The sequence below is a fragment of the Notolepis coatsorum genome (genome assembly GCF_963971535.1).
Source record: "Notolepis coatsorum genome assembly, chromosome: 17".
In the NCBI taxonomy this organism is placed as follows: Eukaryota; Metazoa; Chordata; class Actinopteri; order Aulopiformes; family Paralepididae; genus Notolepis; species Notolepis coatsorum.
In genome coordinates this window covers 10,921,567-10,941,466 of record NC_140181.1, presented here as the reverse complement: position 1 = coordinate 10,941,466, position 19,900 = coordinate 10,921,567, and the positions used below count along the sequence as shown (strand labels likewise).

General features: G+C 43.3%; 2 protein-coding genes across 4 annotated transcripts in view; one reads left to right on the top strand and one right to left on the bottom strand.

Moving 5' to 3' along the window:
• The window catches only part of gdi1 (GDP dissociation inhibitor 1), a 39,296-nt gene extending 34,553 nt beyond the window's left edge, over positions 1-4,743 (top strand). The window contains exons 9-10 of the mRNA XM_084334070.1: positions 1,097-1,151; positions 2,843-4,743. Coding sequence (XP_084190196.1) covers positions 1,097-1,151; positions 2,843-2,995 — 208 coding nt within the window. The 3' untranslated portion in view covers positions 2,996-4,743. The remainder of the gene's footprint in view (positions 1-1,096; positions 1,152-2,842) is intronic.
• A 1,976-nt stretch (positions 4,744-6,719) lies between these two features.
• The window catches only part of itih6 (inter-alpha-trypsin inhibitor heavy chain family member 6), an 80,416-nt gene continuing 67,235 nt past the window's right edge, over positions 6,720-19,900 (bottom strand). Inside the window, exons 10-17 of one of the 3 annotated variants that reach the window (XM_084334064.1) lie at positions 18,191-18,223; positions 17,984-18,001; positions 17,125-17,172; positions 16,996-17,025; positions 16,774-16,869; positions 14,905-15,018; positions 12,035-12,415; positions 6,720-7,090 (exon numbers count right to left, since the gene is read on the bottom strand). In XM_084334064.1, the coding sequence (XP_084190190.1) occupies positions 6,807-7,090; positions 12,035-12,415; positions 14,905-15,018; positions 16,774-16,869; positions 16,996-17,025; positions 17,125-17,172; positions 17,984-18,001; positions 18,191-18,223 (1,004 nt within the window). In that variant the 3' untranslated portion in view covers positions 6,720-6,806. The remainder of the gene's footprint in view (positions 7,091-12,034; positions 12,416-14,904; positions 15,019-16,773; positions 16,870-16,995; positions 17,026-17,124; positions 17,173-17,983; positions 18,002-18,190; positions 18,224-19,900) is intronic. The other 2 variants (XM_084334063.1, XM_084334062.1) reach the window with 2 other exon arrangements.

Sequence of the window (19,900 nt, the reverse complement as noted above, 5' to 3'; positions counted from 1 at the left end):
GTCTGCTGTCCCCGACTAAGGATTTGGATGGTCGACTATGATTGGCCAAAATGTTCCGTTAGTCGACTATTGGTCGACCAAAAAAAAATATATATATAATTTAAAAAAAATGTATCATTCCATTTAGGCTGTGGGGGGGGGGGGGGGGGTGCTTAATGTCTGAAGGAGTCGACTGAAGGCTTCTTGTCCTCTGCTAAAGCATGCAATTGGTCCACTGATGGATACATCTTGATATTTGTCTAGTCTAGTGTGTTCATTAGATGGGTGAAATCCTCTTTCAGTGCCTCTGTGCCTGTTTTCGTAGGCAGTTAGCCTCTGGTATGCGTGCCATTAGCGTTAGCCACGCTTCTAGGCCTCTTTTCTTTTGGAAAGAATGATAAAAAAATAAAAATTATAATATTTTTTTTTTGTATTAGACTAAGAGGTTGGCTAGTCGACTACGGCTCCTTTCGACCGATTAGTCGACTAATCGACTGATAGGGGTCAGCCCTACTGTAGTCTCAGCAATTGCTGGTTGATTGATAGAATGATTGATTGCAGGGTATCTGCAGGGTATTAAAGAGTCTGAAAGGAACACGCCAACTTTTTGGGAAATTAGCTTATTTGCCATCTACCCTGGAGTTAGACAAGCAGATGCATACCCTTTTCTTCTCTGTGCATGCATTAGGCTTAGGGAACAGCCAGTGTAGCGCCTAGCTTAGCGTCATTCACTAGAAGTGGGTGTGCCAGTGTAGCCTAGTTCCCAACAGTCACAAAATGTCGGCTGTCGGGAGATGAACTTGTTGAAACCTGCAGATACCCTGTGATTGATTGTTAACACATTATACATTATTCATCTGTGGTTTATAACACATCGTTGTCACACGTGATGTCACACGTCAATGATTCAAGATATATGAGATCGATGTGAGATAGATAGATATAAGATAGATGGGAGATGGATATGAGATAGATACTGTATGAGATAGATACGAGACAGATATGAGACAGATATGAGATGGATATGAGACAGATATGAGACAGATGTGAGATAGATACGAGACAGATATGAGGTAAGATATCATCCAAACCCTTGTGTCTTTTTCTCCTCCTGTAGGTTTGTGGCCATTAGTGACCTTTATGAGCCCACAGACGATGGAACTGAGAGCCAGGTGAGGGAGACTATTATGAACTCTGCCACTACTATCTATACTATACTTTCTCTATAATTAACATAAACCTCACAAGTGGGACTAACAACTTACTGTAATTACAGGAGATACACAGTGCTAAACAGATACTAAAGACTATAATCAGAAATATAACATAAATGTTACTCGATAGGATAGACATGAAATGCACTCTATACAAATTACTGGTAAATTGCTACATAAACAGATGGTAAACGTATACGATTATGATATAAATCACCAACAATAACTAAACATCTTCATAATACACACATTTAACACTTACTTGTGGTCACGGACACAAACTGAGGAAATAAACTGAAACCCAACTGACTGACACAACTGACATGTCCAGGCATGTTCTCATTAACACATTGGCGGCCACTGGGATGAGTCTAATTAATCTCAAGAGGACCAGGAAATGTAAACAGACGTGGGGCTGTTTGTACAGCTAAATCTATACTTTAAAGTAGGGATGCTCGATATTGGCTTTTTTACCGATACCGATATTCCGATATTGTCCAACTCTTAATTTCCGATACCGATATCAACCGATATCAACCGATACCGATATATGCAGGGTTTCCCCGTCCAAAAAACTGAATAATTTCAGGTAACTAATAATTTCACTGGATATATATATAACAAATATTGTTATTGTTTTTTTTTGTTTTTAAACCGATACCGATATTTTCCGATATCACATTTTACTGCCGATATCGGCCGATAATATCGGTCGGCCGATAATATCGGACATCCCTACTTTATAGTATTGCTATCTGTCCATTCTCATTGTCAATTGAGTCCATAAACCGTCCCTTCAAAATGGCTTAAAGAAGAAAAGAAATTCATCAATACGTTCTCATTTTATAGCGCCGTGAATATAAGCGTTATACGGGATTTGGTCTAGTATATGTTCTGGAAGGCTAGATAAAGGGCTAATAGCTGCTAACGTTATATCCAATGGCATTTCCGTTTTACAGATGCTACAGTTAAAACTCAAACTGCATATGATCGGCACAATCCTCAAGCATGTATGCATGAAAGGGGGGGGGGGGGGGGGGGGCGGGGGACGTCGTTTCTTATTATTGATTACCAATGTGTTCATCTAACTAGCCACATAGGCCGATCGGATGGATGGCTATCAAAACAAGGCCCGATCGGGATGTACTTTACGTGAAAAAAGATCTTACCGTGGGCTGGTGGGATCCCCCCGAGCATTTCCCCGTTATCGATCGCCATCTGGTAGATCGATATGTCCATTGGCTGATGATAAATCCCCTTATTGCATAGTGAAATCTGCGATGCAAAACGTAATCCAAGCTACAGGCTGCAGATCCAGAATCGAGCTAACATAAAACTCCATTGAAAGTAAAAAAAAAAAGTCCACCGTTCAGCCACAGGGCACACTGCATTATCACGATAGCGCCCCTAAGAGGATCTGGCCGGTATTGCACCTTCTCGAATTCAAAGAGTAGGGTAAATCTGCAGTGCCGCTCGGCGACCTTGAATAGGTTATTAAAATGGAATAAAAGCAATAACAACTTGCCACGGATATATCCGTGCTTCTGTCCACAACGGGTGGAATCGAAACACGGAGATATCCGTTGTTCGTCCCCATCCGTTGTTCATCCATTTTTATTAACGTGATCTCGTTTGTGATCCGGTCTTAGATCTTCGCCTCGCGGGCCTACGACGCCACCACCCACTTCGAGACGACCTGCAACGACATCAAGGACATCTACAAGCGCATGACGGGCAGCGACTTCGACTTCGAGAACATGAAGCGCAAACAGAACGACGTGTTCGGAGAGGACGAACAGTGAGCGGGGGGAGGAGGTTCAGAGAAAGGGGGGCGGGGCCGGGGGCGGGAGCAAAGGAGGACGGGTGGAAGAAGGGGCGGAGCCTGCGAAAAAGGGTTTAAACAACAACAAAAAAACAATGGGGCTGGATCTGGCCACGGGTGTTCTGGCTCCGCTCGCCTTAAGCCAACTGCCTCCTCCCCCCCCCCCCCCCCGTGCCCCTCCCCCCTCTCCTGACAAGTGCTCAAACACATAAACACTCACACACGCACACATCGTTCCAATACTCACATTCCCTTTCTCTCCCTCTCACACACAGAAAAAGCGGGGTTGATGAGGTTTTTTCTCATTCCATTGTAGATTCTATAATCATGTCCTTAACTATTATCATCATTAGAGGTGAACCTATTAATTGTCGTTGCAAAAAAAAAAAAGAAAAAAAAAAAAGACTTTAATAGTTTCTATACTATCTTTCTTCTTATATCAGCGGCCCGGGTGCGTACGATTGAGGTTGATGATGATGATGATGATGATAATGATGAGGATGATGACTTGGAAAAATATATTAATCCTCGAACACTGATGAGATAAGAATATGGCGATGGCTTGAGTGTGGAACCATGCTCTTTATAGGTCACCTCTAGTTGACATGCATGCATCTTTTACACACAGTAGTATTGTACATAGACCATAATGACAGTGCGGTATGAAGGCTGGGCCATTCCACACGTCATTCTTGTCAACCCTGCTCTCACCTCTCTCTCTCTTACTTGCTCTCCTGTGTTGTTTCAATAGACTCACTCTTGGCAACATCTCATTGTCAGGCAAAAATGTTACGAGAAGTTCTATATACATGGGCTGTTTTTGTCGACTGATAGTGCTCACTTTGCAATCGCTGTTGTGTTCCCTGTGCTAGCAGGCAAGCTAACCAGTGGCTAATAACTGTCGTCCCCTCCCGCCCTTTTCCTAAAGCCGTTGTTTATCTCTGTTGTGTGATGTCGATTCTTTTGAATTGGAATAGTTTACTTTCTAACATTTTAAATTATTGAAGAGTTTTATTTCTATAATATTTGGTGCACATTTCACTTGCTGAAGTTATGAAGTTTACAGAACTGTGGTGGAAAACTGTGGTCCGGTTCTTTTGAAGGAGGAGCGTTTTTAAAAGGGAATGTCGAAAAGCGGAAAAAGAGAGGCAGGCTCGTGGGTGGGAGGGAGGAAGTATTCTGTGGAGGATTTTGGGAACGAGTCTTGTAAAGAAAAAGGATACTTGTTAAGATGTGAGGGAACGTACCAAGGAGCTGAGAATGTATGTTGGGAATGTTTGCAGATTTGATATCAGGAAAGTTTCACTTTTGAGTGAAAGACTGATTTTTCGGCTTATAGTGAACGCACCATCATGTCTTTGGTTGTTTCAACCCTTGTGTTTACCATCCAGATGGTACTTCCCCGAGGAACTAAAAACCTGTGAAAAAGAAACTTATAGTAGATAAATAGAGGGGGAAAACTGGACACTTTCATAATAATTTAAACGTTTTTGTAGCAAAGGTCCTATAATAAGCCACAGGAGAAACGTTCTGCCCCACAAGAATGAACCAATATGCTTTTATTTGGTTTAAGCCTTAATTTGGGGGTTCTTATCACAATATGTTTGGAATTTCAAAAAAAAAAAAACGAAAAAAAAAGTTATGATTTTATTTAAACAAACCATTAGCTGCAGACCAGTCCTACGTCAAGGAAAAACGTCAAAAGAACTACAGAACTATTATTATAACCACTATTTGGCAGGACATGCTGCTCTGTAGAAAATAAGATCAGGCCTTTTCTCAGAAGCCTCCAGGTGGTCGTCCGTGTGTCTGTACTGTATATTTAGAGAGCGAGTGATCTGCAGCTCGGCCTGTATCACGGGGTATAAGACAGACGCAGCGCCCTGCCTCTGTCCCGTGGTTGAAGTGGTTCCGTTTTGCTTAGACCCTCGTGCTCCTCCCCTGGCCGTCTCGGAGCGGGCGTTCTCACGCGTCCGTTACTGTACAACGCTCTATTTATTTGAATCTCTAAACGACGTATATATTTGGTGGAAGGTTTTTTCCACGTCAAATGCTGAATATGCTATGCTATTAGTTTATGTTTATGACAATAACTGATAAAAAAAAGTGGATCTTAAAAAGTGACGCACACTGACATTATTATTCGTTTTGTTTTTTTGTTTGTTGTCATTTGCCGTGTTATGTTTTACCATATTTCTTTGGCTGTGTGATCATTCTGGTGTTGCACTATGGTTTGATATGATTATTAGCAGTCTAAACAAACAGGTTTTTACCAGGAAGGATAGCAAGCCTCTTGTCGTGGAGTTGAATTCAAAAGGCTTTTACCGGTCTAAACCACTTTTACAGATATTAAACGTATATTCCATACAGCTTCACACTGTGCGTAGTTCAACATTGTGTGTGTGGTCTTCATCCCGGTACCTTGGTATCTGAAAAAAAAAAAAATACAACTGGAATACTGTTTACTCTTTGGAGCGTAGTTATATTTGAGCCACCCCACCCCCTCCACCCTCACCATCAAATAATGTCTTCTTTTCTTTTTTATCGAAAACAACAAGCCTAATGTGTGGTTGTACTGTTACTTTGATTTCCATCCAGTTTGGCCTTTGAAAGCGACTATTGACAACGACCCCTTGAAATTCACAAAGGAAACATTTCAGGCCGAGTAGTAGATGACTTAAAGTCCTCGTTTGATCACTATTGTGTGAACAATGCCTAACATCTTGTGTAACCAATAAAATGAATTAAAAACTATGAATGAAATGATAAAAAAATAAAAAGCACATGGCAAACCTGGAAAATCCCATCAAATTCCTTATTTAAGTTGTGTGTTTGTTTGTTGTTGTTGTTGTCAATTCTGTAGATCATTTCAGGGGATTAACTATACATACATACATACAGTACATTCATACTATATATACAGTACACGTATACTTCAAAATAAAAACATACACAGTGATACAAATCTTGATAATTACACACTGTTCTGAAACAAGAATACTCTTTGTGTAGTAATAATAATAATAATCATTCCATGATGACACGTTAAAATCTCATATATTCTATAGATATCTTTGATTCAATTCATTAACATAATTAGTGTGCAACAGATTTCAAAACGAGACAGAACTGAATATGAAAAGCTACAGTATGTAAAAAAAAAAGAAAATAAATGAACGTTTCTTTGTGGTTGCCATGTGAACAAAGAAAAAAGAAGAATGACTCTGTCTCTTTGTACAGAACGTGGAACTCCGATCCAACTCAAATCCTGTGGTGCGGAAGGAACGACGTCATCGCTCCATCCCTCGCTATATATATATATTTATGGCACATATTCTACGTATTCCTCAATACGGCATCTGTTCACTGTTTCCTGTTTTCTGTCATTCTTACTTCCCTGCAGCTGTCTCTACCGCTGCTCTACGCCCCCCCCCCCCCCCCCCCCCCTGCCCCTCCTCCTCTCTCCATCTTTATTTATGTGTCACAATAAACTCCCAGAGGAGCTGAGGATGACTCAGGGGGGCAGCGGGTTCTTTCTTTTCCTTTATATAAGTCATTGTCAACATCTCATTTCTAGCCCTGTGTGTGGCGTCCCGGTTGATTGCTCGTCCCTTTTCTTTTCGTCGGCCAACAATCGTTCCTGTGACCCCGAGTCCCCCCCCCCCCCCCCTCCCCTCCCCCTGCCCCCCGGAGAGAGACAGACGACAGAGGGAGGGAGTCGCCGTGCTTTTAGTTATGTCTGTCGAGGGGAGTCGTTGTTGTTGTTGTTGTTGTTGTTGTTGTTGTTTGTTCTACGAGCGGTCCACCACGTAGTCCCGGTACGGACGGCCCAGCAGTCGCTCCACGTCGGCCTTGGGCACCACCCAGCAGCGGCCCAGGTGCCGCTTGCGCACCGTGTCCTTCAGGGTCTTGTCCTGCAAGGTGACCGCCATGTGGTGCGCGGAGCCCCACCTGAGCAGACCCCCCCGGGTTGTCGGGACGCCCCCCCCCTCCTGGCCGGCGCCCCCCACCACGTCGGGGTGCTGCTGCTGCTCCCTCACCGCCGTCACGCTCATGTCGGCGTGCTGGAACTGGCCTGGAGAGACGAGGGGCGGGACGACACGTTCAGTTAGGTCTTACACACCGCGGGGGGGGGGGGGGGGGGGGGGGCACTTTAACACATTGACTGCCACACCCGAAATTTCTCTGGTTAACTCGCCATGCGTTGAGTGCCAGACCCCGAGATTTATCTGGTTTTGGTCATTTTTTTCTTTTATTCGATTTTTTTTATTCATTATATCTTCACGGACCTCTGTGTTACCATAGGAAATCATTCTGAAATCCCAAAAGCCCAATACCGGCCGCATCCTGCTAGGTGGCAGTATCGCCCACCCTTTGAAACCTTTTTTTCACACTGGGTGTTACATCTAATTCCCTCCGGGCGCAGTATTTAGCTTCAGGCAAGTCTAGCGGTTCACCCGATCACATTGAAACGCGTCCAATGGCCCTCGGTGCATGTGTTGTGCAGGATTATGTCGGGAACCCAATGGACACCAATACTGGAAATCGCGATCAGACAATTGGAATATTCTTTTTTGGAATACCCCCGATCAAAGGTAAGGACTATCTGACGTCAATTCCACCTTGATCCTACAATTATTTCATATCAATCCGGCCGATCAACGTATGTAGTATTCAAAACGAATGCCGTTACTGGCGATCAAAGCATAAAAAAACTACCCCCCCCCCCTTTCATGCATTCATGGTGAAACATAATACCTATTATATACCTTTGAATTGGAAATAGTAGCGTGTCCAGGGGAGCAACGCCAACGCTTTTAGCAAAATACACGGATTGCTCCATAGCGAAGTTTTTAGGAATTAGCCAGGATCACTCTGAAACTATACAATATTCACCGCGGTATAACACGCGAACGTATTCTTTTTCACATGTTGAACGATGGATTGTTGATGTCAAATGAGCCATAATATTGTCTCCATAGCTTTTCTTTTTTTTTTATCCACTTTTTCTCCCATTTTTCTATATTTTCTCCAATCCCAATTTCGTATCATCCAATTCAACCCTCCCCTGTCACGGACGCTGTTTCTTTCCTCCCACAAGCCGGCTGCAATGTGGACTAAGTCATACATAGCACAAGTCCCCTCCGGTACTTGAGGTAACAGCAGTCGCATCTTTTCACCTGCGCAGCTCGATCTCTCAGTGGCGAGGAGTAACGCGTGGGAGGCTCACGCTGCCCCCGACACTTCCTGATTCTACTGCGCAGGCGCACCAACCGACCTGTAGGAGTCGCTGTCCACAACGCCCGATCCCCACCCTTCAGTTTCCCTCCCCGTAATACGGCCAATGTGTATTACTGTGGACGACCAGCTAAACTGAAAGCAAATGTGGAGCGCTGGGCTCGAACTGACGAGCCCAGCGTCTCCAGCATTTCGTGGCGAGTGCCTTGCCCACTACGCCACGTAGCCGCCCTCAATATTGTCTCCATAGCTATAATATAGAATATAGATATAGCCCTGCAAACACCGCAACGCACAGTGAAATTCCCTATACTTTACAGCGATGGCACACTAAGTACAAAGATGGGGAAAATAGCGTGGCACTCAAAGTGTTTAAGGGGTCTGGGGATTTTGATTTGATTTATTAATAATTAGACGATTGTAACAACACACATCAAGGATAAAACTGGTTTCCATTGTGGTCCTTGGTCTGACACAAACACGACACACAGTAGTATCACAAAGAACAGACACAGGTACAACGTGGAAATCGTAAGAACTAAGCAATTTGATCCTCCCCCAGGAAACACATAATTTCCTGCATTCTAAATAATGTACCTTTATGCACCAATTTGTGCCTTTTCTGCATCAATTTATGGTGGAAATGTCTTTATTCATGTAAAGGAAAAGACATCATTCAGGTACCCGCTGACACAAATATAATGGAATATAATGCAGTAAGGCTCTCAGGCATTCTCTATCGCTTTCAAATATTTATTCTCTATTGTTCCTGGGTTGTCTTTCATATTAGCTATATTTTTTGAGGGGGACAAATGTACCTCTTCTCAATATTGAGGTGGGACATGGCCCCTGCAGCCCCCGCCCCTAAAACTACGCTTATGATTTACACTCTATGTGGCCGTGGGGCAGAAGAGAATACTAAATAACTGCTTTAACAGATCACTAAAATAACAGGATGTGTCTTTAACTAAACAAACCCTGTCGACACCCTAAACATACCATGTGTTAATAATAGCAACACAACTTGAGTCTTTTGTTTTGAACATCTTTTTAACACAATTAAAGGAGCTGTAAGTCATGTTAAAATAATAGCTCTACATTCTGACAGCCATCACTGACATAGAGTGTCTGGTCAGTAACATGGGTCTCCCAGTCCCTCCACTCTGCAGTAAACACAAAATAGATTTTCTAGTATCCTGTTCCCACTTTATCCAATCAGGAGAGAGAACTCCACACTGCAAAAATGGTTTGACAAAAATAATAAATAAAATGTACTAACTTTAAGCAAATGTGTCATTGAAACAAGTAAATTAATCTACATTTACATTTACATTTTACATTTAGTCATTTAGCTGACGCTTTTATCCAAAGCGACTTACAAGTTCTGTACGACAAGCCATCAGGAAGGAAGGGTACAACTCTATCAGCTGAGTAACAATGTTCATCAAAGTGTTGAGTGCTACAGTGTAGGTTAGTTTATTAGGACAAGTGCATGACAGTATGGTTAGTTAGGGTTAGATTTTTTTTTCTTCAGATAATGGTTGAAGAAGTGCGTCTCTTTGGTCGACGGCGAAAGATTGGACGGGATTCGGCTGTCCTAACTGGGGTGGGTAGTTCATTCCACCGTTGTGGGGCAAGGACTGAGAATAGGCGACTTCTCTTTGATGACCCTCCCGGAGCTTGGATAGGAGTAGGTCTGAGGCGGCCAGAAGATGCAGAGCGTAGGGGTCTTGAGGGTGTGTAGTTAGAGACCATTGACCGGAGGTAGGCGGGAGAAGTTCCCTTTGCCGCACGGTATGCCAGGTCGAGGGCCTTGAAGCGGATTCATGCAGCAATGGGGAGCCAGTGCAGGTCCCTAAGAAGTGGGGTGACATGGGCCGACTTCGGTAGGTTTGAGATCAGGCGGGCCGCTGCGTTCTGAATGAGTTGAAGAGGCTTAGTGGCAGTGGCTGGGAGGCCAGCGAGCAGTGCGTTGCAGTAGTCGAGGCGGGAGATGACTGTTGATTGGACGAGGAGTTGGGTGGCTTCTTTTGTCAGGAAGGGGCGGATCCTTCTGACGTTGCTCAGGAGGAATCGGCAGGTTCTGGTTGTCGCTGCGATGTGAGCAGAGAAGTTCAACTGGTCGTCGAGGACAACACCAAGGTTCTTGGCGGTCGGGGACGCGGTCACAGCTGCATTCTCGACTGTGATGGAAAGGTCGGTCAGGGGGGAGGATTTGGCCGGCAGGTGGAGCAATTCTGTTTTGCTTAGGTTCAGTTTGAGGTGGTTGGTCGTCATCCAGGCGGAGATGTCGGACAGACAGGCCGAGATCCGCTCAGAGACGAGGATATCTGAGGGAGGGAAGGAGTTATCTGAGGGAGGTGCTTCTGAGTCATTCCAGGGAAAAGACGCGATAACTGCGTTCTTGTGTAATTAAATAAACACGTTGTCATTTTCCGATTATCGGATCTTCCTGAAATCAATGCTAGATCATAATTATTATCCTTCCTTGTGCACGCATGCAATGTTGTTTAGACCGGCGCACCGCCCCCTGCAACCCAACGGCAAACAGCCACACATACAGACACAGAGACAGCATCGATCGGGGTAGAAATAAATATCAGATCAACGCAAGCTTTCATATATAATGTCCTTACCTGGTCTCTGATGTAGCCTAATGCAAGAAAAATAATCCAAATATCTGATCGCCATTCCAGTTATCCACAGCGAGTCTGTCTCCGACGTTGTTGGGCATTGCACTTCAACGGGCGGGTGGGACCCGCCCCCACGCCGCAGCTTGGTAGAGAAAATAAACGAACCCGTTTCTAACGGGGTGCAATAATGGCCGAAGGCGTTAGAGGGCGGTATAAGACCGTCTGCCAACTCAGACACATTCAGTACAGCATGCACAAGGTGCCCCGCTGAATTATGAATGGCAATAGCGAATAAAAGAAATACCATGAGAAAAACGTAGATCTACGTTTCCGGCACTCAACGATCGGGCGACAGAAACGTAGTTCTACGTTTTCGGCAACCAAAATGTTAAAGGAACACGCCAACATTTTGGGAAATTAGCTTATCGTGCGGCTGGGTAGCACAGCGGACTAAGCGTCTGTCTACCACCGCAGAGACACTGGTATCGAATCCGGCTGTCAGCGGTGCCTCCGGCTTGGCCGGTCGTCATACTGACACAATTGGCGGTGTCAGCGGGAGGGAAGCCGGTGGGTGGTAATCTGGTCGTTGTAAACAGCGACTCCTACAGGTCGGTCAGGGCGCCTGCACAGCAAGGGAGGGAAATGGTGAAGGTAGTGTGACCTCCCACGCGTTACACTCACCCAATGAGAGTCCGCGCTGTCAGGTGAAAAGAGGCTGCTGGCTGTCTCCTATGTATCGGAGGAAGCATGTGATAAGACTTCAGGGCTCCCTAGACCAACCAGTGGGGGGCACATGCGCGCAATTACCAGGAAGGGGAGGGGGGAATTTGCATAACGACTAAAATTGGGATGGGAGGAAAATACAGAAAAACAGGAGGAGAAAAAGTGGATAAAATACCAGTTCCCTCTCTGTGCGTTCAGTAGAAAACTATCTGGCTGCACGTTAGCCTAGCTAAGCACAATGAATGGAAGCGGACAGTGCCGGTTAGCCTTCGGGAGAAGTGTTAGTTGGACAATGACTACGCTAACCGGCACTGACCGCTTCCATTTATTGTGCTAAGCTAGGCTAACGTGCCCCAAAATGTTGGCGTGTTCCTTTAAGGGTGTATGCACAGAGACACTACAAGCTATCTACAGCGTGGACGTACCCAGTAGGCCTCGAGCTGACGAGGAGAGCCCCTGTCCATCTGTGATGTAGAAGCCCAGGTGCGCCATCTGCAGGTAGCTGGGGTGTCTGTAGTGGTGGAACAGGACGAGGAAACGCACGTCCTTCGCCAGCTCTATCCAGCAGCTCCGGTGGTTGTCCACGGCGACCTTCACCCCCTGCCTCGTCACGGACCCCTGCCGGTCCGCGGGCAGCGTGTCCCGCCCCTCCCCCTCCACCACCACGGCGTCCAGCGAGAGCGTGATCACGATGCCGCCGCCGGCGGAGGAGGAGGAGACGGTGATCCGGTCGAAGTAGGTGCGGGAGCGGTCCTCCACGCCGTGCTTAGAGGGAGCGCCCATCAGGTGGCCATCCACCACGATCCCTTAGGAGGGTGAAACCACGTGAACATTTAATAGATGATAATGGACACAGTGATAATCATGTATCCATCTGTCTATTCTAGTCTAGATGTAGCAGTACTCTCTATCTGTATGTTGTGTATGTCATAATATGTTATGATGAATTGAAAATGGGGGACCCTGATGTAAACAAGACGAAAGTCTTTCTCTGGTCTGCATCCCCTTAATTGTGTGTATTGAGCCGTACTGTATTGTACCCATTCTGCAATCTGTTAATAAAATGTTCAATCAATCAATCAAATTATTTTACTAACTTTTTTTCCCACTGCTCTATTTTACTCTTTTATTACCGTCAATTTAATATAGATGATAAAACCATGAACAAAGAGGCCTATTGGGATGTTAGATCCTAATATGAAGAACTGTGTGATAATGTTCTATATATATCTTGCCTTGACTTTGTGGGGGCCCCCACACTAAGGGGACAGGGGAGAAACGTATACGAGTATATCAGTAAATAGATAATGAAGGCATTTTCATTTTTCATTTGTTAAAACTGTGTTGGGTTGAAAACCAGGGGGTGACAAGGGGGTGAGTGGTGAGCAGGGCAGAGGGGCCCCCAAATCAATCCTCGCTTAGGGCCCAGAGAAAGGCATGGGCCTCCTCTGGCCAGGATTTACTCGCTACATCACAGTGTAAACGTAAATGTACAGATTAGATTAGATTACATTACATTACATTACATTAGATTACGTTAGATTCAGTACAAGGAAAATAAGTCTGGCATCCAACCAGAGAGCAAATGTAACAGTAAAGTGCTATAGTAATATACAATGTACAGGTGATTAAACTGGGTATAAAATATATAAATTAGTACTACTGAGTAATAGTGCTAATCAGATGTATGTACAGAGTTGTAGTATTAATATATATACAGTGATACAGGTATAAAGACACTATGGTAGTAAGTCATACTGGACAGCAGCGTAAGTAAGTACAAATACATAGTGGCTCGGGAGGTAGAGCAGTCGTCTGGTAATCAGAAGGTTCCCGGTTCGATTCCCGCTCCTCCCGGGCAGCGTGTCAAAGTGTCCATGAGCAAGACACTTAACCCCTAACTGCTCCCAATGAGCAGGTCGGCACCTTGCATGGTCGCCTCCGCCGTCGGTGTGTGAATGTGTGAGTGAATGGGTAAAATGTGAGGAACAAATTGTAAAGCGCTTTGGATAAAAGCTGTTATATAAATGCAGCCATTTACCATTTATTTATTTACCAAATACAGCTCTCCTTGATTCCTTAACTCTGGTTGATTTGGTGTGTCACCATCTAGTGGTCAGGAGGTGTAACGTCCCACCGGTTCATGGACTGTTCTCCCCTACTCTACATCTCCCCGTCCCTGTATGTTTTGTGGCAGATATCAACCCCCCTCTCATGGATATGTGAAGGATGGGAGATATTATTGGCACGGAAGGAGTAGAAACAATTAGGTAGCTGATTAGTACTGATAGAACACACCTGCGCATCATTGGTTCACCCACATCTCACGTGCACACACCGCAGACACACACACTACAAAGACACTAGGTTAGTCAGGAGTAAGTTGAGCGGAGGTGAGGTTGGAGTTATTGTATTGAGAGAGAGATTGAGATATTCGGAGTTGTGTGAGGTGAGAGGTAGTGAGAGGAGAGGTGAAGGCGAGAAGGTGTTCATTGTGTACTGGACCCTGGACTGGCTGAGAAACCCCCTTGTGTACTGACCCTGGACCGGACGACTACTCTGAGTATTGAACAATCCCTTTTTGTGTACAAGAGCCTGTTTTGTGTTTTTGACCATCGGACTGTATTACGACCATTCTCTTGCCTATCAAACTGAATTCTACCCTTATTCAATAAATACTCATATTGATTGATATTGCTCTTGTGTGGACATTCGAATTTGTTTGTATTTGAACCGTGGCCAGTCTGAAAGCCACCAGGCTCGTCACAGTTTGTTCCTTGTATTTCTGTCCCTTAATAATAATAATAATAATAATATCTTACATTTATATAACGCCTTTCAGGAGACCCAAGGCGCTTAACAGGAGGGGGCAGCTAAGGGAGGGGAACAGGGAACAACGTAACAACAAAATAATAATCAAAAGGAAAGAAATGTTCTTCCCTTAGTGTTCTTTCCCTTCTCTCTCTTGCTCTTGATGTTCCCGTTAGTCTAGTGTTACTCTTCTTGTCTTGTCTAGTGTTACTCTTCTTGTCTTGTATTAGGTTATCGGTTTAGTCTTCAGTCTTTGTAGTTACTGTCGGTTATTTTAGGTTCTCAGTTTAGTGTCTGTAGTCTGCTTGTTTTGTCCCAGTGTATGGTGTTTGTCTTGTCGTCCATAGTTGTAGTTCCTTGTGTTGTTTCTTAGACTTGTGTCATTAAAACCCTTGGACTTGCTGCCGTCTCCACTTGTCTGCTATTGGGTCCTATACGTACACCACCCCACCCCCCCGTGACAGGAGGTGTGAGTGGGGCTCACCTCTCTCTGGGTCCTCCAGCAGTCGGAGGACATCGTTGGCCCTGCCGTCCACAGTGAAGCACAGGTTATGCTGCAGCTTGGGCAGCTGCACCACAAAGTGAGGGTCTCCGTCGACTACAAAACACAGCACAGAGCACAGGTACGACAAATAAGATTAGAGCAAGACACTGGATCAGTTGAAGACCTCAGATGAAGAACCATATATATTAGATTAGATTTATATATTAGATATATATTAGATTATATATTAGATTCGATTTAGATTATTGGATTATTAGATTATATATTGTAACTAGGGATGTCCGATATTATCGGCCTACCGATATTATCGGCCGATATCGGCATAAAAATGTGATATCGGAAAATATCGGTATCGGTTTTCCAAAAAAAAAAGAAAATAATTTTTTTATTTTTGCATTTCTATAACCTTTATTTACCCAGGCAAGCAAGTAAGAACAAATTCTGATTTTATTTATTGTCAAAAGTATGCATAATGTTGTGTTAATTCTACAACAAGAGATATGTAATGTTAATTACCTGAAATTATTCCAATTTTTTTGGGGGGGGGGGGACCCTGCATATATCTGTATCGGTTGATATCGGTATCGGAAATTAAGAGTTGGACAATATCGGTATATCGGTATCGGTAAAAAAGCCAATATCGAGCATCCATAATTGTAACTATATTGATTGTAGGGCAAATATAACTGAGAGGGCATACATACCCTCATCTTGCACCTTGTTGCCCGTATGCGCATGTCCAGAGTTAATTATATTGTTATATTGTTTACACTGCCTTTTTATTCTATTTAAATGTTTACTTCTCCACTGTACTATAATGACCTGTACCATGTCTTCTACTATCTGTACCTCCCTCCCCCACACTGCTATGATGCCTGAATTTCCCCAAGGGGATCAATAAAGGAATATCTTATCTTATTTTTTTTTATTTTTTTTATCTTTTTCCCCCTCCTTTTTCCTCCAATTTTCTCCCATCCCAATGGTAGTCGTTATGCCAATTCCCAATCCCCTTCCTGGTCGCTGCGCACTTACCCCCCACAGTCGGTCTGGGTGGGAGAGTGGAGGCTATCACGTGCTTCCTCCGACACACGTCTAGCCAATCAACCGCTTCTTTTCACCTGGCAGCGCGGACTCTCACTGAGAGGGTGTAACGTGTGGAAGGATCACACTACCCCCCTTAGATCCTATCCGCGTTGAGCAGGCGCCCCGACCGAACTGTAGGAGTCGCTGTTTACAACGACCCGGACCCACCCCGCCAGCTTTCCCACCCTCTAATACTGCCAATTGTATTAGTGTGAACGGCCAGCCAAGCTGGTGACAACGCCGGAGCTGTGAGCTGGATTCTCCGGTGTTGGTGACGAACGCAATCTCCGCTACGCCACCTGACCGCCCTCTTATCTTAACTTATAACTTTTACCTTAATAAGATTAGAGCAAGACACTATAACAGTTGAAGACCTCAGAGGAAGAACCATATAACTTTTACCATATGTTTAAAGATAATCTTTTGTCTGTGAGTGAGAACGGGATACCAGACAATGTGTCCCCTGCAGAGTGGAGGGACTGTGGGAGACACATTTAATGACCAGACATTATTTATCAGTGATGGATGGCTGTCGGCGTGTAGAACTATTATTATAACATGTAGACCACTTTAAAAAAAATAACCACTTATTACAACACCTTTAAACGACACTAGAAATACTTTTGGATTTGGATTGACAAGTGCAAATATACATGAGCTGCCCAAAAGAAAATGTCAAAACTAAGTTATATGCTTCTTTCATTACAAAATAAAAGGTTTGAACGACCACGAGTGGGTGATGATGAAAACAGCGCGGACCCTTACCTGACGAGGAGAAGACACGGACGGAGCTCAGTGTAGACGGAGGGTCTAAAAGCACAAGACATTCAACTAAAGGACAGGCCTCCTCACTCCCAAGCACTGAAACCAACGAAAGAACTGAGCAATATCGCAGCCAGTGTCTCATCTTTGTTGTCATGACACATGTTGTTGTTGTGTTATTATAATAACTGGAATATATCTGTAAACAAAACTCGCTCTACTTACCGAATGATGTAGTTTCTCCCGGGTCGTCCCCTGGAGGTTAAAACGCACGTAAACATATTGAAACGTTTCAGTTTTCAATACTTAACAGCACAAATTTGATTTGAGATGATGACATTAAAATAAACTTACAGGAATCATAGTTGAGATCGTAGTCATAGTCATGAGTTGTATCATAGTCTGTGATTAGATTAGATTCAAATGTATTGTCATCATGCAGCACAAGTACAGTACAACGGAAATAAGTTTGGCATCCAACCAGAGTGCAAATGTAACAGTAAAGTGCAACAGTAATATACAATGTACAGGTTTAAACTGGGTATAACATATATAAATGTGTACTACTGAGTAATAGTGCTAATCAGATGTATGTACAGAGTTGTAGTAATAATATGTACAGTGATACAGGTATAAAGACACTATGGTAGTAAGTCATACTGGCCAGCAGCATAACTAGTAAGAGTTGGTAAGGGATATGTACAGATATAGATATAGTATCTATAGATATGTAAAAGATGTAAAAAAAAATATTATATGCAGAGATGTGGATATATATATATATATATATATATATATATATATATATATATATATATATATATATATATATATATATATATATATATATATATACACGGCAAGAATAAATATATATACGGTATATACAGCACTATTGTACATGCTATCATACAGAGTTATATGGGTTATGTGCAGGTATATAAGTAGGTATATAGAAGGATTATATCCAGGTACAGTATATTCAGACAGATATGGATATGCTGTAAATATAAATATATAAATGTATGTATATGTTATATACAGCACTATTGTACATGCTATCATACAGAGTTATATAGACTATAGTATGAGGTAGGTAGTTAGTGGGGTTGAAAATAAACAATTAAGCACAGTTTATTGGCTTATCGTTAAAGAAAATGTCTGGTGCTTTCATCATTACTGCCCAGTGACAGGCTGTGTGTCTTAAACTCACCCTTCACAAGGTCAATATCTAGGAGTCAGAAACAGAAGATAAGATTAACCGTTAACAATCACTTCAAATTCCATTATCCGATTAAACAAGGAATACCGTCATTTGTCAAATAGGAATCCCATTCAAATTAAATCCCGCTTATGTCAGATCAAGAGCAATAAACAGGTCAGAAACAATGTGATGAATGTTGATGGAATAACGATTCACCTTTTCTCTGAATCTGCAAGGAAGTGGAGACATCTAGTGGAGAGACGGAGAACTTAAAAACATATAATCTCATCACACCAACACCCCATGTGAAACACACTAACAAGGTGATGTCTACATCCCATCGCCCGGCTAAAATTAATCTTCAATCTACAGGAAGCAGGGAGGGTCAGAGTTAGGGTTAACATACAGGATAGGTTTATAGAGACAACCAGGGACGTGCACAGGACTTTAGAGGGGCAGGTGCTCAAAGGCTGAAAAGGGCACTGGGCCTGTGCGTGTGCTAAGACAGTGAGCGTGCAGGAGCTCACTTATCCTTGAAAGACACTTTTATCACTGACTTAAAAGGCCCATACATCTCCATAAATGTTCAGGGGGGAGGCAATAAGTGCTTATCCTACAGACCCCAAGAAGTGCTGTATATTCTGTATTGTTTAATATAAATGCATTTTTTATTCCAATCCCGATTTGTATTTGAGATTCCCAAATCCCATCAGACTTGACTTCTTCGTGTCCCTCAGTGAGTGTAATACCAGCATTCAACTGTATGCGCCACGGCGCCACACAGACGTTGGAAGCCGGTATTGCACTGGGAAGTGATGAGTGCTTCAAATAGTTTTGACTTCATGAGTTGACTGTATTGTTTATTATTGGTTATTAGCATAATTGTACAAACCGAACATATTTGTACATATACAGTAATTAGTTTTTGGTGTAAAGTGGATCTGCAAGCAAAAAAATTAAAAAATAATAAACTTGGCATAAAAAGGGCACTTTTTTATGAGGCACAAAAGGGCAGGTCCCCGAGCACCCTTTGGGCTCTATGTGTGCACGTGTGCATGCCTGGAGACAGCCTTTATAAGTGAAAGTGATGGTAAATCACGGTTTCACAGCTTGGATGACATGAGATGACTCTGTTCCGGATCATAGCCAACATCCCTCCAGACGATGGGAACTAGACACTACCCACTAACAACCAGGGTTGGCGTCAAGTGGCTGGCAATTCAGTGAATTCAAAATGTGACTAGAGACCGCAGCACACTGCCTTAATGATAGAGCTTTCAATTATTTCGCAATAAGTTGGATGATCTGCCGACCTTCTCATGCCAAGACTTTCGCAGTATTTAAATTTCATGTGGAAATTTAAGATTTGGAAGGGATTTCCTGGATTGATTCAAAACGTAACTGAACCCAGACCTGTAAACAATCCAGTTTGTTTAGTCTTCAGCATGTTACGCCTAAGGGCCTGATTGTAAACTGGATTTAACCCTAGATATTTGTATCCAAAGCCAAGCCAAATTGGCTTACTGCACTGTAGATTATTTTGTTTGTTACTTGTCTCAAGGACACATTTGCCTAAAACTAGTTTTTATTTCTTATTTTTGTCAGACCATCTTTGCAGTGTGGAGTTCTCTCTCCTGATTGGATATAGTGGAACAGGATACAATAAAATGTATTTAGTGTTTACTGCAGAGCAGGAGGGACTGGGAGATCCATGTTACTGACCAGACACTCTGTATCAGTGATGGCTGTCAGAATATTGAGCTACTTAACACTTGTTTTAACAAAATAATACAACTTACGGCAGCTTTAAAGGTGCACTCTGCAATATTCTTGACGGTTTGGAATGACGACTGTGTCGACCTGAGCCATGTACAGTTACGCAGAGTAAACATTGATCATTTCCACACAGTCCTCATTCTAAACAAC